This window comes from Salmo salar, chromosome 07 (genome assembly GCF_965601325.2).
Source record: "Salmo salar chromosome 07, fSalSal1, whole genome shotgun sequence".
In the NCBI taxonomy this organism is placed as follows: Eukaryota; Metazoa; Chordata; class Actinopteri; order Salmoniformes; family Salmonidae; genus Salmo; species Salmo salar.
This window is the reverse complement of record NC_138297.1, coordinates 22,447,367-22,466,349: the sequence shown is the minus strand read 5'-3', so window position 1 is coordinate 22,466,349 and position 18,983 is coordinate 22,447,367. Positions and strand designations below refer to the sequence as shown.

Below are 18,983 nucleotides of genomic sequence, written 5' to 3'. Positions count from 1 at the left end.
TGGATATAACGATGGATTATTTTGGACCAAACCAACATTTGTTATTGAAGTAGAAGTCCTGGGAGTGCATTCTGACGAAGACAACAAAAGGTAATCAAACTTTTATAATAGTAAATCTGATTTTGGTGAAGGCTAAACCTGCCGGGTGTCTAAATAGCTAGCCCGTGATGCCTGGGCTATGTACTTAGAATATTGCAAAATGTGCTTTCACCAAAAAGCTATTTTAAAATCGGACATATCGAGTGCATAGAGGAGTTCTGTATCTATAATTCTTAAAATAATTGTTATGCTTTTTGTGAACGTTTATCGTGAGTAATTTAGTAAAATGTTAGCAAATTCCTCCGGAAGTTTGCGGGGGGTATGCTAGTTCTGAACGTCACATGCTAATGTAAAAAGCTGTTTTTTTATATAAATATGAACTTGATTGAACAAAACATGCATGTATTGTATAACATAATGTCCTAGGTGTGTCATCTGATGAAGATCATCAAAGGTTAGTGCTGCATTTAGCTGTCTTCTGGGTTTTTGTGACATTATATGCTAGCTTGAAAAATGGGTGTCTGATTATTTCTGGGTTGGTACTCTGCTGACATAATCTAATGTTTTGCTTTCGCTGTAAAGCCTTTTTGAAATCGGACAGTGTGGTTAGATAAAGGAGAGTCTTGTCTTTAAAATGCTGTGAAATAGTCATATGTTTGAAAAATTTTAGTTTTTGTATTTTTGAGGAATTTGTCATTCGCGCCACGCCTATCATTGGATATTGGAGCAGGTGTTCCGCTAGCGGAACGTCTAGATGTAAGAGGTTTTTAACACCGCGTGGCTGCTGCCACTCTAACCTGGTGGTCCCAGCACGCACGACCCACGTGGAGTTCCAGGTCTCCGGCAGCCTCTGGAACTGCCGGTCTGCGGCCAACAAGGCAGAGTTCATCTCAGCCTATGCTACCCTCCAGTCCCTCGACTTCTTGGCGCTGACGGAAACATGGATTACCATAGAAAACACTGCTACTCCTACTGCTCTCTCCTCGTCTGACCACGTGTTCTCGCATACCCCGAGAGCATCTGGTCAGCGGGGTGGTGGCACTGGAATCCTCATCTTTCCCAAGTGGACATTCTCTCTTTCTCCCCTGACCCATCTGTCTATCTCCTCCTTTGAATTCCATGCTGTCACAGTCACTTGCCCATCCTTATCATTTATCGCCCTCCAGGTTCCCCTGGAGAGTTCATCAATGAGCTTGACGCCTTGATAAGTTCCTTTCCTGAGGATGGCTCACCCCTCACAGTTCTGGGTGACTTTAACCTCCCTACGTCGACCTTTGACTCATTTCTCTCTGCCTCCTTCTTTCCACTCCTCTCCCCTTTTGACCTCACCCTCTCACCATCCTCCCCCCCTACTCAGAAGGTAGGCAATACGCTTGACCTCATCTTTCCTAGATGCTGTTCTTCTACTAATCTCACTGCAACTCCCCTCCAAGTCTCCGACCACTACCTTGTATCCTTTTCCCTCTCGCTCTCCTCCAACACTACTCACTCTGCCCCTACTCAGATGGTATTGCGCCGTCGCATCCTTCGCTCTCTCTCTCCTGCTACTCTCTCCTCTTCCATCCTATCATCTCTTCCCTCTGCTCAATCCTTCTCCAACCAATCTCTTGATTCTGCTTCCTCAACCCTCCTCTCCTCCCTTTCTGCATCCTTTGACTCTCTATGTCCCCTATCCTCCCGGCCGGCTCGGTCCTCCCCTCCTGCTCCGTGGCTTGACGACTCATTGCGAGCTCACAGAACAAGGCTTCGGGCAGCCGAGCGGAAATGGAGGAAAACTAGCCTCCCTGCGGACCTTGCATCTTTTCACTCGCTCCTCTCTACATTTTCTTCCTCTGTTTCTGCTGCTAAAGCCACTTTCTACCACTCTAAAGCATCTGCCTCTAACCCTAGGAAGCTCTTTGCCACCTTCTGCTCCCTCCTGAATCCTCCCCCCACCCTCCTCCCTCTCTGCAGATGACTTCGTCAACCATTTTGAAAAGAAGGTTGACGACATCCGATCCTCCTTTGTTAAGTCAAACGACACAGCTGGTCCTGCTCACATTGCCCTACCCTATGCTTTGACCTCTTTCTCCCCTCTCTCTCCAGATGAAATCTTGCAACTTGTGACGGCCGGCCGCCCAACAACCTGCCCGCTTGACCCTATCCCCTCCTCTCTTCTCCAGACCATTTCCGGAGACCTTCTCCCCTACCTCACCTCGCTCATCAACTCATCCTTGACCGCTGGCTACGTCCCTTCCGTCTTCAAGAGAGCGAGAGTTGCACCCCTTCTCAAAAAACCTACACTCGATCCCTCCGATGCCAACAACTACAGACCAGTATCCCTTCTTTCTTTTCTCTCCAAAACTCTTGAGCGTGCCGTCCTTGGCCAGCCATCTTGCCATCTCTCTCAGAATGTCCTTCTTGATCCAAATCAGTCAGGTTTCAAGACTGGTCATTTAACCCCTGTGTGGCCTCCGTTCCGTATGCGGGACGGACATCCAGCGAAAAATCATATCGCCATTAGCATAACAAAATTTAATAATTAAAAAAAAAAATAGATACACCTCTCCTGAATCGAACCACGTTGTCCGATTTCAAAAAGGCTTTACAGCAAAAGCAAAACATTAGATTATGTTAGAGGAGTATATCGTAAAAGTAGCCACATAGCCATTTTCCGACCAACCACATGCATCACAAATAACCAAAAAACAGCTAAATGCAGCACTAACCTTTGACAATCTTCATCAGATGACACACCTAGGACATCATGTTACACAATACATGCATTCTTTTGTTCGATAAAGTTCATATTTATATATAAAAACAGCATTTTACATCGGTGCGTAACGTTGACTAACTATTTTCTCTCAAATGCATCCGATGAAACAGAGCTACAATTTACTAAATTACTATTCGAAAACATTTTTTAAATGTAATATTGTCATTCTAAGATGTATAGATGAATATCTCTTGAAAGCACCTGTAATGCCAGATTTAAAATTACCTTTACTGGGTAATCATACTTTGCGATGAAAGGGGATGCGATACTCTGAAAAATAGGCTAACGTTACAGGTCAGTGCCATCTTGGAACAATCGCATATCACATCTAGTCTTGTATACTATTGTCAATAATCCCTTACCTTTGGTTGTCTTCATCAGAAAGCACTTCCAGGAATCCCAGGTCCACAACAAATGTATTTTCGTTCGAAAAAGTTCATCCATTATGTTCCATTAGCTTGTTCTTGTTACCGCGTCTGAAGGCTGATCCAAATCCTCCGTCGGGCGCGGGACAGCCATTTCGACAAAAAGCATTTTTTCCCCATTTAGGTTCGTTCAAACATGTCAAACGTTGTATAACATAAATCTTCAGGGCGTTTTTCAACAAGAGAGCCAATAAGATTCGAGGGGGACGATTGCATTGTGTTTCAAAACGTTTCGAAAGGGAGGGTAACCAGGGGCATCGGCGTCATAATGGTGATGGCCCTCTCCGTGTGACCACGTTCCACAGCGTCTCATTCATTCAGTTTTAACAGTAGGAGTCTCAAACCACTTTGTAAAGACTGGGGACATCTGGTGGAAGCAATAGGAAGTGCTCAATGAACCATAGCTCACGGTGTGATTAATAGGCAACGTGATGAAGTTGAGTTCGCAATTCAGAATTCCACTTCCTGTTTCGATCTGTCTCGGGGTTTTGACTGCCATATGAGTTCTGTTTTACTCACAGACACCATTCAAACAGTTTTAGAAACTTTAGGGTGTTTTCTATCCACAAGTATTAATTATATGCATATCCTAGCTTCTGAGTTTGAGTAGGAGGCCGTTTAAAATGGGCAATAATTTTTTTCCAAAAATCACTTTAGCGCCCCCTATCCTAGGGGAACGCCAAGAGGTTAACTGAGACTGCTCTTCTCTGTGTCACGGAGGCTCTCCGCACTGCTAAAGCTAACTCTCTCTCCTCTGCTCTCATGCCTCTAGACCTATATGCTTCCTTTGATACTGTGAACTATCAGATCCTCCTCACCACCCTCTCCGAGTTGGGCATCTCCGGCGCGGCTCACTCTTGGATTGCATCCTACCTGACAGGTCGCTCCTACCAGGTGGCGTGGCGAGAATCCGTCTCCGTACCACGTGCTCTCACCACTGGTGTCCCCCAGGACTCAGTTCTAGGCCCTCTCCTATTCTCGCTATACACCAAGTCACTTGGCTCTCTCATATCCTCACATGGTCTCTCCTATCATTGCTACGCAGACGACACACGATTAATCTTCTCCTTTCCCCCTTCTGATAACCAGGTGGCGAATCGCATCTCTGCATGTCTGGCAGACATATCAGTGTGGATGACGGATCACCACCTCAAGCTGAACCTCGGCAAGACGGAGCTGCTCTTCCTCCCGGGGAAGGACTGCCCGTTCCATGATCTCGCCATCACGGTTGACAACTGCATTGTGTCCTCCTCCCAGAATGCTAAGAGCCTTGGCGTGACCCTGGACAACACCCTGTCGTTCTCCGCTAACATCAAGGCGGTGACCCGATCCTGTAGGTTCATGCTCTACAACATTGGCAGAGTACGACCCTGCCTTACACAGGAAGCGGAGCAGGTCCTAATCCAGGCACTTGTCATCCCCCGTCTGGAATACTGCAACTAGCTGCTGGCGGGGCTCCCTGCCTGTGCCATTAAACCCCTACAACTCATCCAGAATGCCGCATCCCGTCTGGTGTTCAACCTTCCCAAGTTCTCTCACGTCACCCCGCTCCTCCGCACACTCCGCACACTCCACTGGCTTCCAGTTGAAGCTCGCATCTGCTACAAGACCATGGTGCTTGCCTACGGAGCTGTGAGGGGAACGGCACCTCCGTACCTTCAGGCTCTGATCAGTCCCTACACCCAAAGAAGGGCACTGCGTTCATCCACCTCTGGCCTGCTCGCCTCCTTACCTCTGCGGAAGCACAGTTCCCGCTCAGCCCAGTCAAAACTGTTCGCTGCTCTGGCACCCCAATGGTGGAACAAGCTCCCTCAGGACGCCAGGACAGCGGAGTCAATCACCACCTTCCGGAGACACCTGAAACCCCACCTCTTTAAGGAATACCTGGGATAGGATAAAGTAATCCTTCTTACCCACCCCCCCCCCCAAAAAGAAGATATAGATGTACTATTGTAAAGTGGTTGTCCCACTGGATACCATAAGGTGAATGCAGCAATTTGTAAGTCGCTCTGGATAAGAGCGTCTGCTAAATGACGTAAATGTAAATGTAAATAAGAACATCTCCATTAAAATCTGTCCGATTAAGCTTCGGCAGATGTCGCACTTCTGCATCTGCGGTGAAAGGTGGAAGAGCTAGGGTGGTGTTTGTCAGACCATGAGACATACCGAAAATCGGTCTTCTCACGAAAACGTCTGTAGCATCCCAACAGTTTGACCTAACTATTAAGACCACTCTATGGAAAGGGGAGATTCTCACTAACATGATTGCTCTATGACCCCCACAAGTGTCAGGGGATTCGTTGGTACCGTCGATGTGCCAACTTCTGTTTGTAGCATCTGAACCGTTTGGGCTACAAACTGATGTGAGAGGGGAGATTCTCACGAACACGATGGTGCTCTCCGTTTTGCTCTACGACCCCCACAAGTGTCCAAGGACTCATATGAAGGTAACCGGTACCAGTTTTTAAAAAATGTATGGAAGTATGAAAGTAGTTTTGTGCCTACCCCCATTTTTTTATTTTTTTTAATGTATGAAATATATATACTGTATATACAGTTGAAGACAGAAGTTTACATACATTTAGGTTGGAGTCATTAGAACTTGTTTTTCAACCACTCCACAAATTTCTTGTTATCAAACTATAGATTTGGCAAGTCGGTTAGGACATCTACTTTGTGCATGACACAAGTAATTTTTCCGACAATTGTTTACAGACAGATTATTTCACTTATAATTCACTGTATCACAATTCCAGTCGGTCAGAAGTTTACATACACTAAGTTGACTGTGCCTTTAAACAGCTTGGAAAATTCCAGAAAATGATGTCATGGCTTTAGAAGCTTCTGATAGGCTAATTGACATAATTTGAGTACCTGTGGATGTATTTCAAGGCCTACCTTCAAACTCAGTGCCTCTTTGCTTGATCATGGGAAAATAAAAAGAAATCAGCCAAGACCTCAGAAAAAAAATTGTAGACCTCCACAGGTCTGGTTCATCCTTGGGAGCAATTTCCAAATGCCTAAAGGTACCACGTTCATCTGTACAAACAATAGTATGCAAGTATAAACACCATGGGACCATGCAGCCGTCATACCGCTCAGGAAGGTGACGCGTTCTGTCTCCTAGAGATGAACGTACTTTGGTGCGAAAAGTGCAAATCAATCCCAGTACAACAGCAAAGGACCTTGTGAAGATGCTGGAGGAAACAGGTACAAAAGTATCTATATCCACAATAAAACGAGTCCTATATCGACATAACCTTAAAGGCCGCTCAGCAAGGAAGAAGCCACTGCTCCAAAACTGCCATAAAAAGCCAGACTACAGTTTGCAACTGCACATGGGGACAAAGATCGTACTTTTTGGAGAAATGTCCTCTGGTCTGATGAAACAAAAATAGAACTGTTTGGCCATAATGACCATCGTTATGTTTGGAGGAAAAAGGGGGAGGCTTGCAAGCCAAAGAACACCATCCCAACCGTGAAGCACGGGGTGGCAGCATCATGTTGTGGGGGTGCTTTGCTGCAGGAGGGACTGGTGCACTTCACAAAATAGATGGCATCATGAGTAAGGGAATTTATTTGGATATATTGAAGCAACATCTCAAGACATCAGTCAGGAAGTTAAAGCTTGGTCGCAAATGGGTCTTCCAAATGGACAATGACTCCAAGCATACTTCCAAAGTTGTGGCAAAATGGCTTAAGGACAACAAAGTCAAGGTATTAGAGTGGCCATCACAAAGCCCTGACCTCAATCCTATAGAAAATTTGTGGGCAGAACTGAAAAAGCGCGTGCGAGCAAGGGGGCCTTCAAACCTGACTCCATTACACCAGCTCTGTCAGGAGGAATGGGCCTAAATTCACCCAACTTATTGTGGGAAGCTTGTGGAAGACAACCTGAAACATTTGACCAAAGTTAAACAATTTAAAGGCAATGCTACCAAATACTAATTGAGTGTATGTGAACTTCTGACCCACTGGGAATGTGATGGAAGAAATAAAAGCTGAAATACATCATTCTCTCTTCTATTATTCTGACATTTCTCATTCTTAAAATAAAGTAGTGATCCTAACAGACCTAAAACAGGGAATTTTGACTAGGATTAAATGTCAGGAATTGTGAAAAACTGAGTTTAAATGTATTTGGCTAAGGTGTATGTAAACTTATGACTTCAACTGTATATATATTTACTGAGCTTTCTTATTTCTCCAATATATAGGACAAACACTTTTTCAATGCGTTTCTCTGGACTACAGGTCAAGTTAAATACTTTATCAAATAATTTTGTCAATATTTTAGGGGCATACCTAAAGAGGTCCAAAAATTCAAAATCAAATAGCTAAATGATCCACAGTATGATCATCTTAAAACAATTTAATATGTCAGGCTATCGATTGACTCGTCATGGAATGGTCAGGCTGTCAAAATTACAGATTGGGCCTTAAACCCTCAGAATATGTCCCACAAAGGTCTCATATCCTTTTTTGTCCCAAACTTTGACATCACACAGCATTATGCTCCTGACACTACACTGATATGTCCCTTCCAGTTGGAAGAGGTCTACATTTAGACATAAAAGCGTAATGTTTTAAATGCTTCTGCTGCCAACACTAACCAGTGGAATCAAAACAGTATAAAGGAGCTTTGGATTTGAGGAAGCTAAATGAGGAGAGCCGATGGCATCAGGGACTTTTAGAGCAGGCCAAACAAATTCACAGGGGACTTCTCTCTGACAGACACAGACATAATCACACACACACGCCATGTAAATCCCCACAAACACATGCCCACACAGTCATGCAACACACACGCTTGCACTTGCTTGCACGCGCACACACAGACACACACTTGCACTTGCTTGCGCGGCACACACACACACACACACACACACACACACACATTCCCCATTCCATTTCTCTCTCCCCGGGCGTGTGTGTCCATGGATGATTAGAGAGAGACAGGACGCAGCCCATTGCCTGTGCTCCAACCCCTCTCCCTTCACCACCAGCATCCCCGAAATCCCACCAGGGATCTCCATCACCATGCCGACTGTGTCGCTGTGCAAAGTTGCTTTAAGGCAACCGAGCAAGACTACCTACCACACAAATGGAAATTCACTCTAACACTATATTATCCCTCTGTCTCAAAGTTAGGAGACAGGCCCACCAAACAACTGCAAGTGAACTATCTGACTGAATGAACACTAGCATCGGCACTGTGTTTTAACATGAAATAGGGGATATTGTGTAGGTAGGCAGGCTACATGATGCAGAGTACATGCAAATAACACTACACACGTTACAGCTAGTGAGGGGATCAGAATGATTTCCTATGTCTTGAATGACTGACTGACTGACAGGTTGAATGAATTAATGAATTAATTAATACTTCAGTCTTATAATAGTAAATGTTAATTCACCCCATCAGGCATGTGTGTACAATATTTGAGAGATTCTATTTTCATGGAATCAGTAAGATTTTAAAATGACTTGTCAGGTCTCCAAGTTGGTTCCTCCCATTGAGGCTATGCCATTATAATACTTGTCCATTCTGTGAAAAATCCCAGTATAAGGCTTTAATCCTGCAAACAGTGTTATGTTAGCTTTACATTTTAAAACGAGATCGGATGGACTCTGAAAAACTAATTTAAAACGTGACCGGATGGCGACCCGACTGAAATACAGCCCCCTTTTTCATCTACTAGTAATTGACATATAATCCTCAGGGAAATTCAATAAGCATTTGTAAGTTTGAGGCAGGATTTCTTCTTTTTTTTCATGCATGCATACCAATACAGCCTACACCCTTTCATTTGTTATATCTCCTCTGCTGTAAAATTAAAACAAAGTGGAATTCTTGTCTTAATTGGCAAAAGCAATATGGAGTTTAAAAGGTGATATTCTGCTCACACTGAACATTTAATCACTGCTTAAAATAAACGAATATACACTACATGACCAAAAGTATGTGGACACCTGCTCGTCGAACATCGCATTCCAAAATCATGGGCATGAATATGGAGTTGTTCCCCCCTTTGCTGCTATACCAGCCTTTACTCTTCTGGGAAGTCTTTCCACTAGATGTTGGAACATTGCTGTGGGGACTTGCTTCCATTCAGCCACAAGAATATTAGTAATATTGTTTGCCGATTATGCCTGGCTCACTGTCGGCGTTCCAATTCATCCCAAAGGTGTTCAATTGAGTTGAGGTCAGGGCTCTGTGTAGGCCAGTCTAGTTCTTCCACACCAATCTCAACAAACCATTTCTGTATGGACCTTGCTGTGTGCACAGGGAAATTGTCATGCTGAAACAGGAAATGCTGTAATGTTGAGATTTCCCTTCACTGGAACTAAGTAACCATGAAAAACAACCCCAGACCATTATTCCTCCTCCATCAAACTCTATGCACTATACATTGGTAGGTGTTAATATCCCTTTACCAGGAAGACCACAGGAGGACAACCAATCAGAGCAATGGCAGTAGAGAGCTTGCGTTTGTTCCCTCCGCTGTAGGTACCGGCTGACTTGTTGGAATATTTGACCAGGCCAAGCTTCTGGATGCCCCACTCTGCCACCTAATAACAACACAGAAACCATATAAATATAATTACTAATTATATATTTCTATGACAGTAACACAATAATCCATGTTGGTGTGGGGTGTCTTGTGCTGCCATTCTGCTCTCACACCCTCCCATCCCTTCCTTTCCCCTGGAATGAGACATGCATGGTGGTTGGCATCGCCACAGGACCCTTTTTAAGGCTGATATGCTGCACTGAGGGTTTCTGGGCCACATCACAACCCAAAAAATTGTACTAACCAGCATGAACTTATCCAGTATTCATCCCCCTAGCGATTTCCCAATCCCTGTCCTCAGGTAGCCGCAATGTGCAGGCAGGTTTCCAGTCCAACCATCCAGACATTCATTTACACCCTATATTGACATGTTGGTGGACTAATGATGCGGAAATGACACCAGCTCCCCGGGGCTCTCCCTAGAGCCAAAATGGCTGCCACAAAGCACAGCTCAGTGGACCCGACGAACTAGAAACCAGAGAAACTGGGTCCCTTGGCCTAGTGGGGCTGCTGTGAGATCAAAGGCCTGCGCCTGGGCCTGAGTTTGAGGCCACTGACCAGCTGAGTTTCTTTTGATGTTATTGTTGCTGAGGGGGCCATTGAGAAACTGGGGGTGGCGGGGCGGCCACACTGCTAGACATGCTGGTGAATAATGTAAAGGCATTAGCCGTGGCCAGCCTCTCAAACCAGAACCTTATGTATTATACATGTCTTCCACTTCAGAGGTTATTTATCACTTTGACCAAGTACAGTGTGCTGTCTATGTCTCTTTTATTGAAGGAAGTGCAGGTATTGTATGGGGGGGAAGAAACATCTGAAATAACAATGGTATAACCTTAGGAATCAAATGGTGTTGCGTCATACAGGAACAGGAAATGACATTATTTAGGTCAGACAAGGGGACATGTTACCATGGTGACTTCCTTCTCCGGTACGCCTCGTAGTCTGGCGTAGAACTCCAGATGCTCTCGTCCGGTGAGAAGGTCGTTGAGGGCGTCAAACTGCGGGCAATAGCCCATGTTCTGGTGAACGTCCCTCATCTCTGTCCGTATGCTGGGAGGAACATCACCACAGAACTTGTATTAAGACACATAATGCCACATGATCAGGATCAATCGTCAACATCATCAACAACAACAAAAACAGCATCCTGATCTTCATTATGATGATGATGATAATAAGCGATCCAAATCATGTGGCATCTTCATCATCATCATCCATATACAGTCGGTATGTGCAGCACTGTCTTACATCTACAAACTGTTTCAAACAGTTAAACTATTCAAAAACTCAGCACCTGGGTGATACCTTAATTTAAAAGAGAGAACATTATTTTTATTTATTTTTTATTTTATTTAACTAGGCAAGTCAGTTAAGAACAAATTCTTATTTACAATGGCGGCCTACCCAGGCCAAACCCTAACCCGGACGACGCTGCGCCAATTGTGTGCCGCCCTACGGGACTCCCAATCACGGCCGGTTGTGAAACATCCTGGAATCGAACTATGGTCTGTAATGACGCCTCTAGCCTTTGCTGCGCCACTCGGGAAGTACAATAAGTATAACTCCATGTTTTGTATCTCACAAAGGCTGGGTGAAAAGAAAATGTCCTCATGGCGAAAGGCCCTCATGAAGCAAGTTGTTCCATTACCAGAATAAATATTACAGCTTGGTTAAGAAAAAGAACTAGCAGTTCAATTTGCATTACGTAGTCTTAGTCCCAGGTGACTTTTTCACAAACAATATCTGTCATGTAAAATGAACGGCGCTTTGGGGCATATCTTTGCATGTCATCTGCAGTCTGAAGGTAGTGTAAAAACATCTAAACTGCTTCCCGCTGTCTACAGACGGTTTTCGTTAATCTGCCTTACACAATATACTGCGTGACAATATTGATGTTGTGAGGGGAAATGGAAAAACGAGCTCTACCAAGCTCTACCCAGCAGTGGGCTGGCAGGAAATAATCGCTCGCGGGATGGAGGTTATTTGTGGCAGGCTTTAGGAATGTAAACAGACAATCAACAAATTTGAGATTTGGGGGTTCAACACAAACTCTATTATTTGGAGAGAAATTATATTTTCCTCCTAGTTGTTGTTCCCACAGCTCAGATAATCATTCTCTCATCCTCCTCTCAGTCTCCTCTCAGGCTTCTCTCATCCAAACAGAGGGTGGGCATACGTCTGCCGTTTATTCCCCGTTATGTCAGTATTTCTTTCCTTGAAGGTTCAAGAGACTGCCTTTGATCACTGCCGGCATCACTAAGCAACATTAACATTGTCTTGTTAAGGCTCCTCTGTCTTTTGCTTCACCACAAAGTCAATTACCAGTTTTAATAAATGAATAACTACTGTATGTCAACACAACTATGGCGACGCAGACTAGTGGAGGCTGCAAGAAACTAGTATTCATCCACCGTTTGCCTCATGTCGTTTCCATAGAGATGAGTTCTAGATTCGGAGCTGAGGAAAGGGAGATGTTGTTTCTCTCAAAATGTGTGTGTGGCAGGAGGGAAAGAAAACAAGAGTGGGATTGAGGGAGAGGGAGCGGGAAAGAGAGGGGGTGTGCAACAGAATGAAATATGTGGGAGATGGAGAGTGGAAGAGAGAGAATGAGGAATGTGCAAGACAGCACGTTGAAAAAATGAACAAGGGAAATGAGAGAACACGAGTTCAAACGGACAAGAAAACAGAATGTACAAGAGAGGGAGAGAGAGAGGGAGGGAGAGAGAGAGGGAGGGAGAGAGAGAGGGAGAGAGTGAGAGAGGGAGATAGCAAAACCCAAAGTGAGTGAGAGCAAGAGTTGCTGAGAAAGCGAGTAGGATTTCATCCCAAATGGCAGCCTATTTCCTACATAGTGAACAGGAATAGGACATAAACAGGGCCCATGGGGCTCTGGTCAAAAGCAGTGGCACCCTATACAGGATATAGGGTGCCATTTGGGATGGGCCTACGAAAAAGAAGAAGGCGAAGAAAACTCCCTGAGCTCTATCCCTTATAGGGAGCCATCGTGGGTGGGTAATTATGATGAGTAGCTTGGGGTAGCAGCCGGTGGCAAGTATGTGAGTGTGTGTGTTTTTGTGTGCTAACAGCCGGTGACTCTTCCTCACCTGTGTGCGTGTGCGTTTACGTGTCCATGTGCGTGCTAACAGCCGGTTAGCTCCTCCTCACCTGTATCCATTTAGGAAGGCCTCTCCTCCGGAGACGGCGATGTCCCCCGTCAGCATCTTGAAGGTGGTTGTTTTTCCTGCCCCGTTAATCCCTAGCAGTCCAAAGCACTATTCACACACACACACACACACACACACACACACACACACACACACACACACACACACACACACACACACACACACACTTTGTTGAGGTGAAGCCATTAGTTGTAGATAATGGAGTGGACAACATTTCCTGACTCTGTGGGAGTAATTGATGGCCAAGTACAGCATACTTATTCAACTCAATAAATGGACTGAGTCATTCAACATGCATGATTGGTACAGACCTTTTGATACTGTTGATTTACTTGACTGTTGACTTAATTGAGAAAATGTTATTGTTTGTGTTGTAGGAACTGCGTGTTGTAAGAAGTATACTTTGCGTCACTGTGTCAATATTATCTTAGCTATCCACACATAGATGCAAAACTAATTGACAGGCATCTATATACATAATAACACATGGCCGTTCAGTGGCAACATTTAGTGTCTTACATTAGAAACACAACTCAAACTGTCCACACACGAAACACACAAACATATAAAGACGCAAACACACACCCTTCTCCCCTGAACCTCCCCCCCCTCAAGACCCCCCCACCCCCACCCCACAGCATTCTGAACACCCTTCCCCCTTCTCTCCCTAACCATCGATGCTCTCCTCCTCCTCCTCCTCTCTGACAGAGCTGATACTTCCACTTCCTCCTTCAGGGCACTTGGTCAGACAACAGACCTCCTGGTCAGGTCACCTATCCAAGCAACCCACGGAGAAAATATTAGATTTCTGTCATTCATTGATCCATTCTTGTTTGCGACCCCGTCCTGTGAACGTGCGGTGGTAAGGCTAAGCTCGGTTGTAAATAATGCATGAAACACAGTGTGGGGTCCACGGTGCGCTCTGGTCTGACTCACTATACTCCGCTGGCATTTACATTAGGTTTTTGGGTAAACAGGGTGAGGAGAATACGGAACACCACGCCGTGCGTGTACGTGTCAGCGATGGAGATTGTGTTGAAATCAAAGAGTTCTGGGATGTGAGTGTGATGGTGTGTTGTGTGTGTATGAGTGTGTGTGTGAGCGAGAGATGGTAGAGAGAGAGAGTAAAGAGATAGAGAGAGAGACAATGGGAAGAAGATGGGAAGATGGCGCTGACAGACATGGAATTTCTAATTCTAGCTCCTAAGCAACTTTGCAGAATATATATTTTTTGTGTTATTTCTTAACCCAGAATGTTTTTTGCCGGACACTGACGTCTTGCTCCCGGACACCGACGTCTTACTCCCGGACAAGCTAAACATCTTCTTTGCCTGTTTTGAAGATAACACAATGACACCATCGCGGCCCGCTCCCAAGGACTGGCTCTCGTTCTTCGTGGCCGATGTGAGTAAAACATTTAAGTGTGTTAACCCTCGCAAGACAGCCGGACCAGACGACATCCCTAGCCGCGTCCTCAGAGCATGTGCAGACCAGCTGACTGGAGTGTTTACGGACATATTCAATCTCTTACTATCACAGTCTGCTGTCCCCTCTTGCTTCAAGATGTCCACCATTGTTCCTGTACCCAAGAAAGCAAAGGTCACTGAACTAAATGACTATCGCCACGTAGCACTCACGTCTGTCATAATGAAGTGCTCTGAGAGGCTAGTTAAGGGTCATATCACCTCCACTTTACTTGACACCCTAGACCCACTTCAATTTGCATACCGCCCCAATAGATCCACAGACAACGCAATAATTTATTTGGGCTGCAGTCTCTGAGGCTGGTAACTCTAATTAACTTATCCTCTGCTGCCGAGGTAACCCTGGGTCTTCCTTTCCTGTGGCGGTCCTCAAGAGAGCCAGTTTCATCATAGCGCTTGATGGTTTTTTCGACTGCACTTGAAGAAACTCTAGTTTCTCTTTGCTTATTTGAGCTGTTCTTGCCATAATACGGACTTGGTATTTTACCAAATAGGGCTGTCTTCTGTATACCACCCCTACCATGTCACAACACAACTGATTGGCTCAAATGCATTAAGAAGGAAAGAAATTCCACAAATTAACTTTTAACAAGGCACATCTGTTAATTGAAGTGCATTCCAGGTGACTACCTCATGAAGCAGGTTGAGAGATTGCCAAGAGTGTGCAAAGCTGTCATTGTGGCAAAGGGTGGCTACTTTGAATAATCTCAAATATATTTTGATTTGGTTAACACTTTTTTGGCTACTACATGATTCCATATGTGTTATATCATAGTTTTGATGTCTTCACTATTATTCAAAAATGTAGAAAATAGTAAAAATACAGAAAAACCCTGAAATGAGTAGGGGTGTCCAAACTTTTGACTGGTACTGTACATCACTGACAATCTGAAATGGTCCACCCACACAGACAGTATGGTGAAGGAGCAACAGCGCCTCTTCAACCTCAGGAGGCAGAAGAAATTTGGCTTGGCTCCAAACTATTTCAGAAGCACCACTGAGAGCATCCTGTCAGCCTGCATCACCGCCTGGTACGGCAACTGCACCGCCCACAACCACAGGGCTCTACAGAGGGTGGTGCGGTCTGCCCAACGCATCACCTGGGGCACACTGCCTGCCCTCCAGGACACCTACAGCACCCAATGTCACAGGAAGGCCAAAAAGATCATCAAGGACATCCCGCTACAATCCAGAAGGCGAGATCAGTACAGGTGCATCAAAGCTGGGACCGAGAGACTGAAAAACAGCTTCTATCTCAAGGCCATCAGACTGTTAAATAGCCATTACTAGCTGGCCTCCACGTAGTACCCTGCCCTAAACTTAGTCACTGTCACTAGCCGGCTTCCACCCGGTTACTCACCCCTGCAACTCAGAGGCTGCTGACCTATGTACACAGACATGGATATTATTTTTTGTTTGAGTGATTGTGTTGCCTTGTTTGTTTTTTGAGAGTGTGTGTGTGTTTTTGTGTGTGGCTCACCTCTGCGGCTGGAACGCCCAAACACACCCTGTCCACAGCAGGAATGTTCTTCCCTGAGTACACCTGCAAGGAACAGACATGATAATTAATCAGAGGGAGGGATACAAGGAACTCTCTATACACGGATGCAATAATGTTATATAAACTGGTGTGCGTTCCAAATGACACCCTAAACAGTACACTATACTTTTGACCAGAGCCCAAGCAAATCAAATCAAATGTATTTATATAGCCCTTCTTACATCAGCTGATATCTCAAAGTGCTGTACAGAAACCCAGCCTAAAACCCCAAACAGCAAGCAATGCAGGTGTAGAAGCACGGTGGCTAGGAAAAACACCCTAGAAAGACCGGAACCTAGGAAGAAACCTAGAGAAGAACCAGGCTATGAGGGGCGGCCAGTCCTCTTCTGGCTGTGCCGGGTGGAGATAACAGAACATGGCCAAGATGTTCATAGATGACCAGCAGATGCACTTATCGTCTTTTATCTTTTACAAAACATAAAAAACCATTGATTTCAGAGACTGTATGTCGATGTTGGGGTGGTGCTGGAGATGATGAATTTGATGTTGAAAGGGGTGGAATGTCTCTTTAATGCACATAACATAAGACAATGGACAAAGGGGTGAAATAACAACACTATAATTAATTATTGGGCATATGGGGCTGTCTGAGGCTGAGGCTGGGGCTCGAATAATCCATCTAAAGTTTATACAAAGAGTAAAACAGTTTGGTATTCTCTGTAGGATTCGGCTCCCGCCTAGATCTTGTAGCAAACTGCAGATAAGAAGGTGTCTGGAGTTTCACCACTCCTAGCCTGCAAACTAACTCTCCGTGTGATATTTGAATTTGCATTTAACACAGTTTTTTCATCATCTTCCCGAGCAAATATCACTTGCCAGAGGTGAGGCCCAAGCAGGCTAATCACCTTCCTACGGCAAGTCTAAATTCTCAAGTCGGCATCATCGGCGCTGCTGTTGCGAGTAGCAACAAAACAAACCGACACTTAGAGAAGCAAAATGGGTTCCGGGAGTACACAAATAACACAAAATTGTTGACTAAATGAAGCACTTAGCGCATCGAGCAAAAGTTCCACCGCGCAACCACAAAGACAGAGTTTGAAGTGGTTTCAAAGGCAACTTGTAAGAAAAAATAAACAAGTCTCGACAAGGTTCTTGTCAGGTCTGGCAATTTAGATCTCATTCAGACCTTGACAGAAAGGACTGACACGTCCCATTCTCCTTTGGGGAAGGATTTCAGGATAATTGTGCCAGCTGTATTTCTGCCCACCTGTTCTCAGGTCTGAATCATACAATCCTTGGGAAGAGCGCCATGGGGCATAATGGCATACTGTAATCACATCAGTATGCTCTGTTTATCTGTATGTCTGTCTGCCTGCTTGCCAGCCTGTCCATCCATGTACTGTATCTGTGTGTCTCTAGATTTTCCCTGACCATCCGTTTCCTATCCATGTAATGCATTTGCTATGAGTTAGTAGTAAAATGGACATGATGAGTAAATGTAAGTTTAATGTTCACTTCCAGGTCATTGCTCCATTGAAAGTAGCATATGACTGAGTGCAGGCCAGGATATGTTCAACGTACGTAGAAGCCTTCTCTCTGAAGTCATGAGACACAATTCCATTTATGTTTGTGAGAAGGTACTTCAAGTCTCATGAAGGTGAATGAATATTAGGCCATGAAATACCTACTTACAGCAATGTTTTCTCTTCCTGGTCAGCTTGTCTATTCGGAGCAGTACTAATGGAGCAGAAATTAAGTTACACCCATTTGGTGCAGTGAAACACTTGGTAAATGATTAAGCGTTAAGTAAATTATTAAGCATCAGTTTTAATTGTACTGTAATAGCCGACCCTTCCCACTCATTTCTAAAGATACGTCCAAAATGGCACCCTATTCCCTTTATAGTGCACTACCTTTGACCAGCACTACAGGGAATAGTGTGCGATTTGAGACGCAGGCCATGCAACCTTGAGAACAAGAGAGCCCCGGTGATGCCAGTTCAACCTTGACAAAAAAACAATGTCTTATTGCCACGATAGTGTGTCAAATGTGAAGCATGTTTGCTTAAAAGCCTGGGGGGCATCTGCTATTATTGGGGACTTGGGACTTGGACATGCTACTCCCCTAGATTTGCAAGTTACTTTGGCGATAGCGTGCTGCGCCACAGCACTGCTACAACGCTAGTAGAAACGGGTGGAAGAAGTAAAGTTCCTATCCTAACAGAGGCAATTAGCGGATAATTCCCTCGTGCCCCGAAAGCTATAATGGCTGTCATGGTGGCGGCAAGGGGGTGGCGGTTAACCGGAGGAGACAACGGTCGATGGCCCACACACACCTTCTCATACACAAACGCGCACACACACACACACACACACACACACACACACACACACACACACACACGGTTTATAGAGAGAGAGCAAGGCATCTGTCTCTACTGCCCCAAACAGCTGGAATCACAAAAATGAAACCACATCCCACTGATCAACACTAGTCTACTTTTGAGGTCTGGAAACATCTGACAAACTTGAACTGATTTGTGAAATGGTTCCTTTGGGCTGCTCTTGTATTGACATGCTGTTCCATAGTACTTCAGATCCATAGTACTTTACAGTAAACACAGAAAATGTCAAACAAATGACAACATTGACAGAAACAACAATCACATCAATATTTTATTAAAGGGATAGTTCACCCAAATTACAAAATGACAGCAGAAATCTATGTCATGGTACAGAAGTTCCAATCATCTTTAAGTGACTTCGTGGAAGATTTGGACATGATGCATGAAAAATGATAGTATCGGTACCATGACTTGGATGGAATTTGTGCCACAAATGGTCAAAAGCATGGATTGTCAATTTCTTTATTTCTTTACCTATATTTAACTAGGCAAGTCAGTTAAGAACAAATTCTTATTTTCAATGACGGCCTAGGAACAGTGGGTTAACTTCCTTGTTCAAGGGCAGAACAACAGATTTTTTCCTTGTCAGCTTGGGGATTTGATCTTGCA

At 44.6% G+C, this 18,983-nt stretch overlaps 1 protein-coding gene across 1 annotated transcript in view; it reads right to left on the bottom strand.

Annotated features, from left to right (window-relative positions):
* LOC106608787 (phospholipid-transporting ATPase ABCA1) overlaps positions 1-18,983 on the bottom strand; it is a 253,841-nt gene that overhangs the window by 29,327 nt on the left and 205,531 nt on the right. The window contains exons 41-44 of the mRNA XM_082977279.1: positions 15,950-16,012; positions 12,966-13,072; positions 10,709-10,850; positions 9,661-9,795 (exon numbers count right to left, since the gene is read on the bottom strand). Coding sequence (XP_082833405.1) covers positions 9,661-9,795; positions 10,709-10,850; positions 12,966-13,072; positions 15,950-16,012 — 447 coding nt within the window. The remainder of the gene's footprint in view (positions 1-9,660; positions 9,796-10,708; positions 10,851-12,965; positions 13,073-15,949; positions 16,013-18,983) is intronic.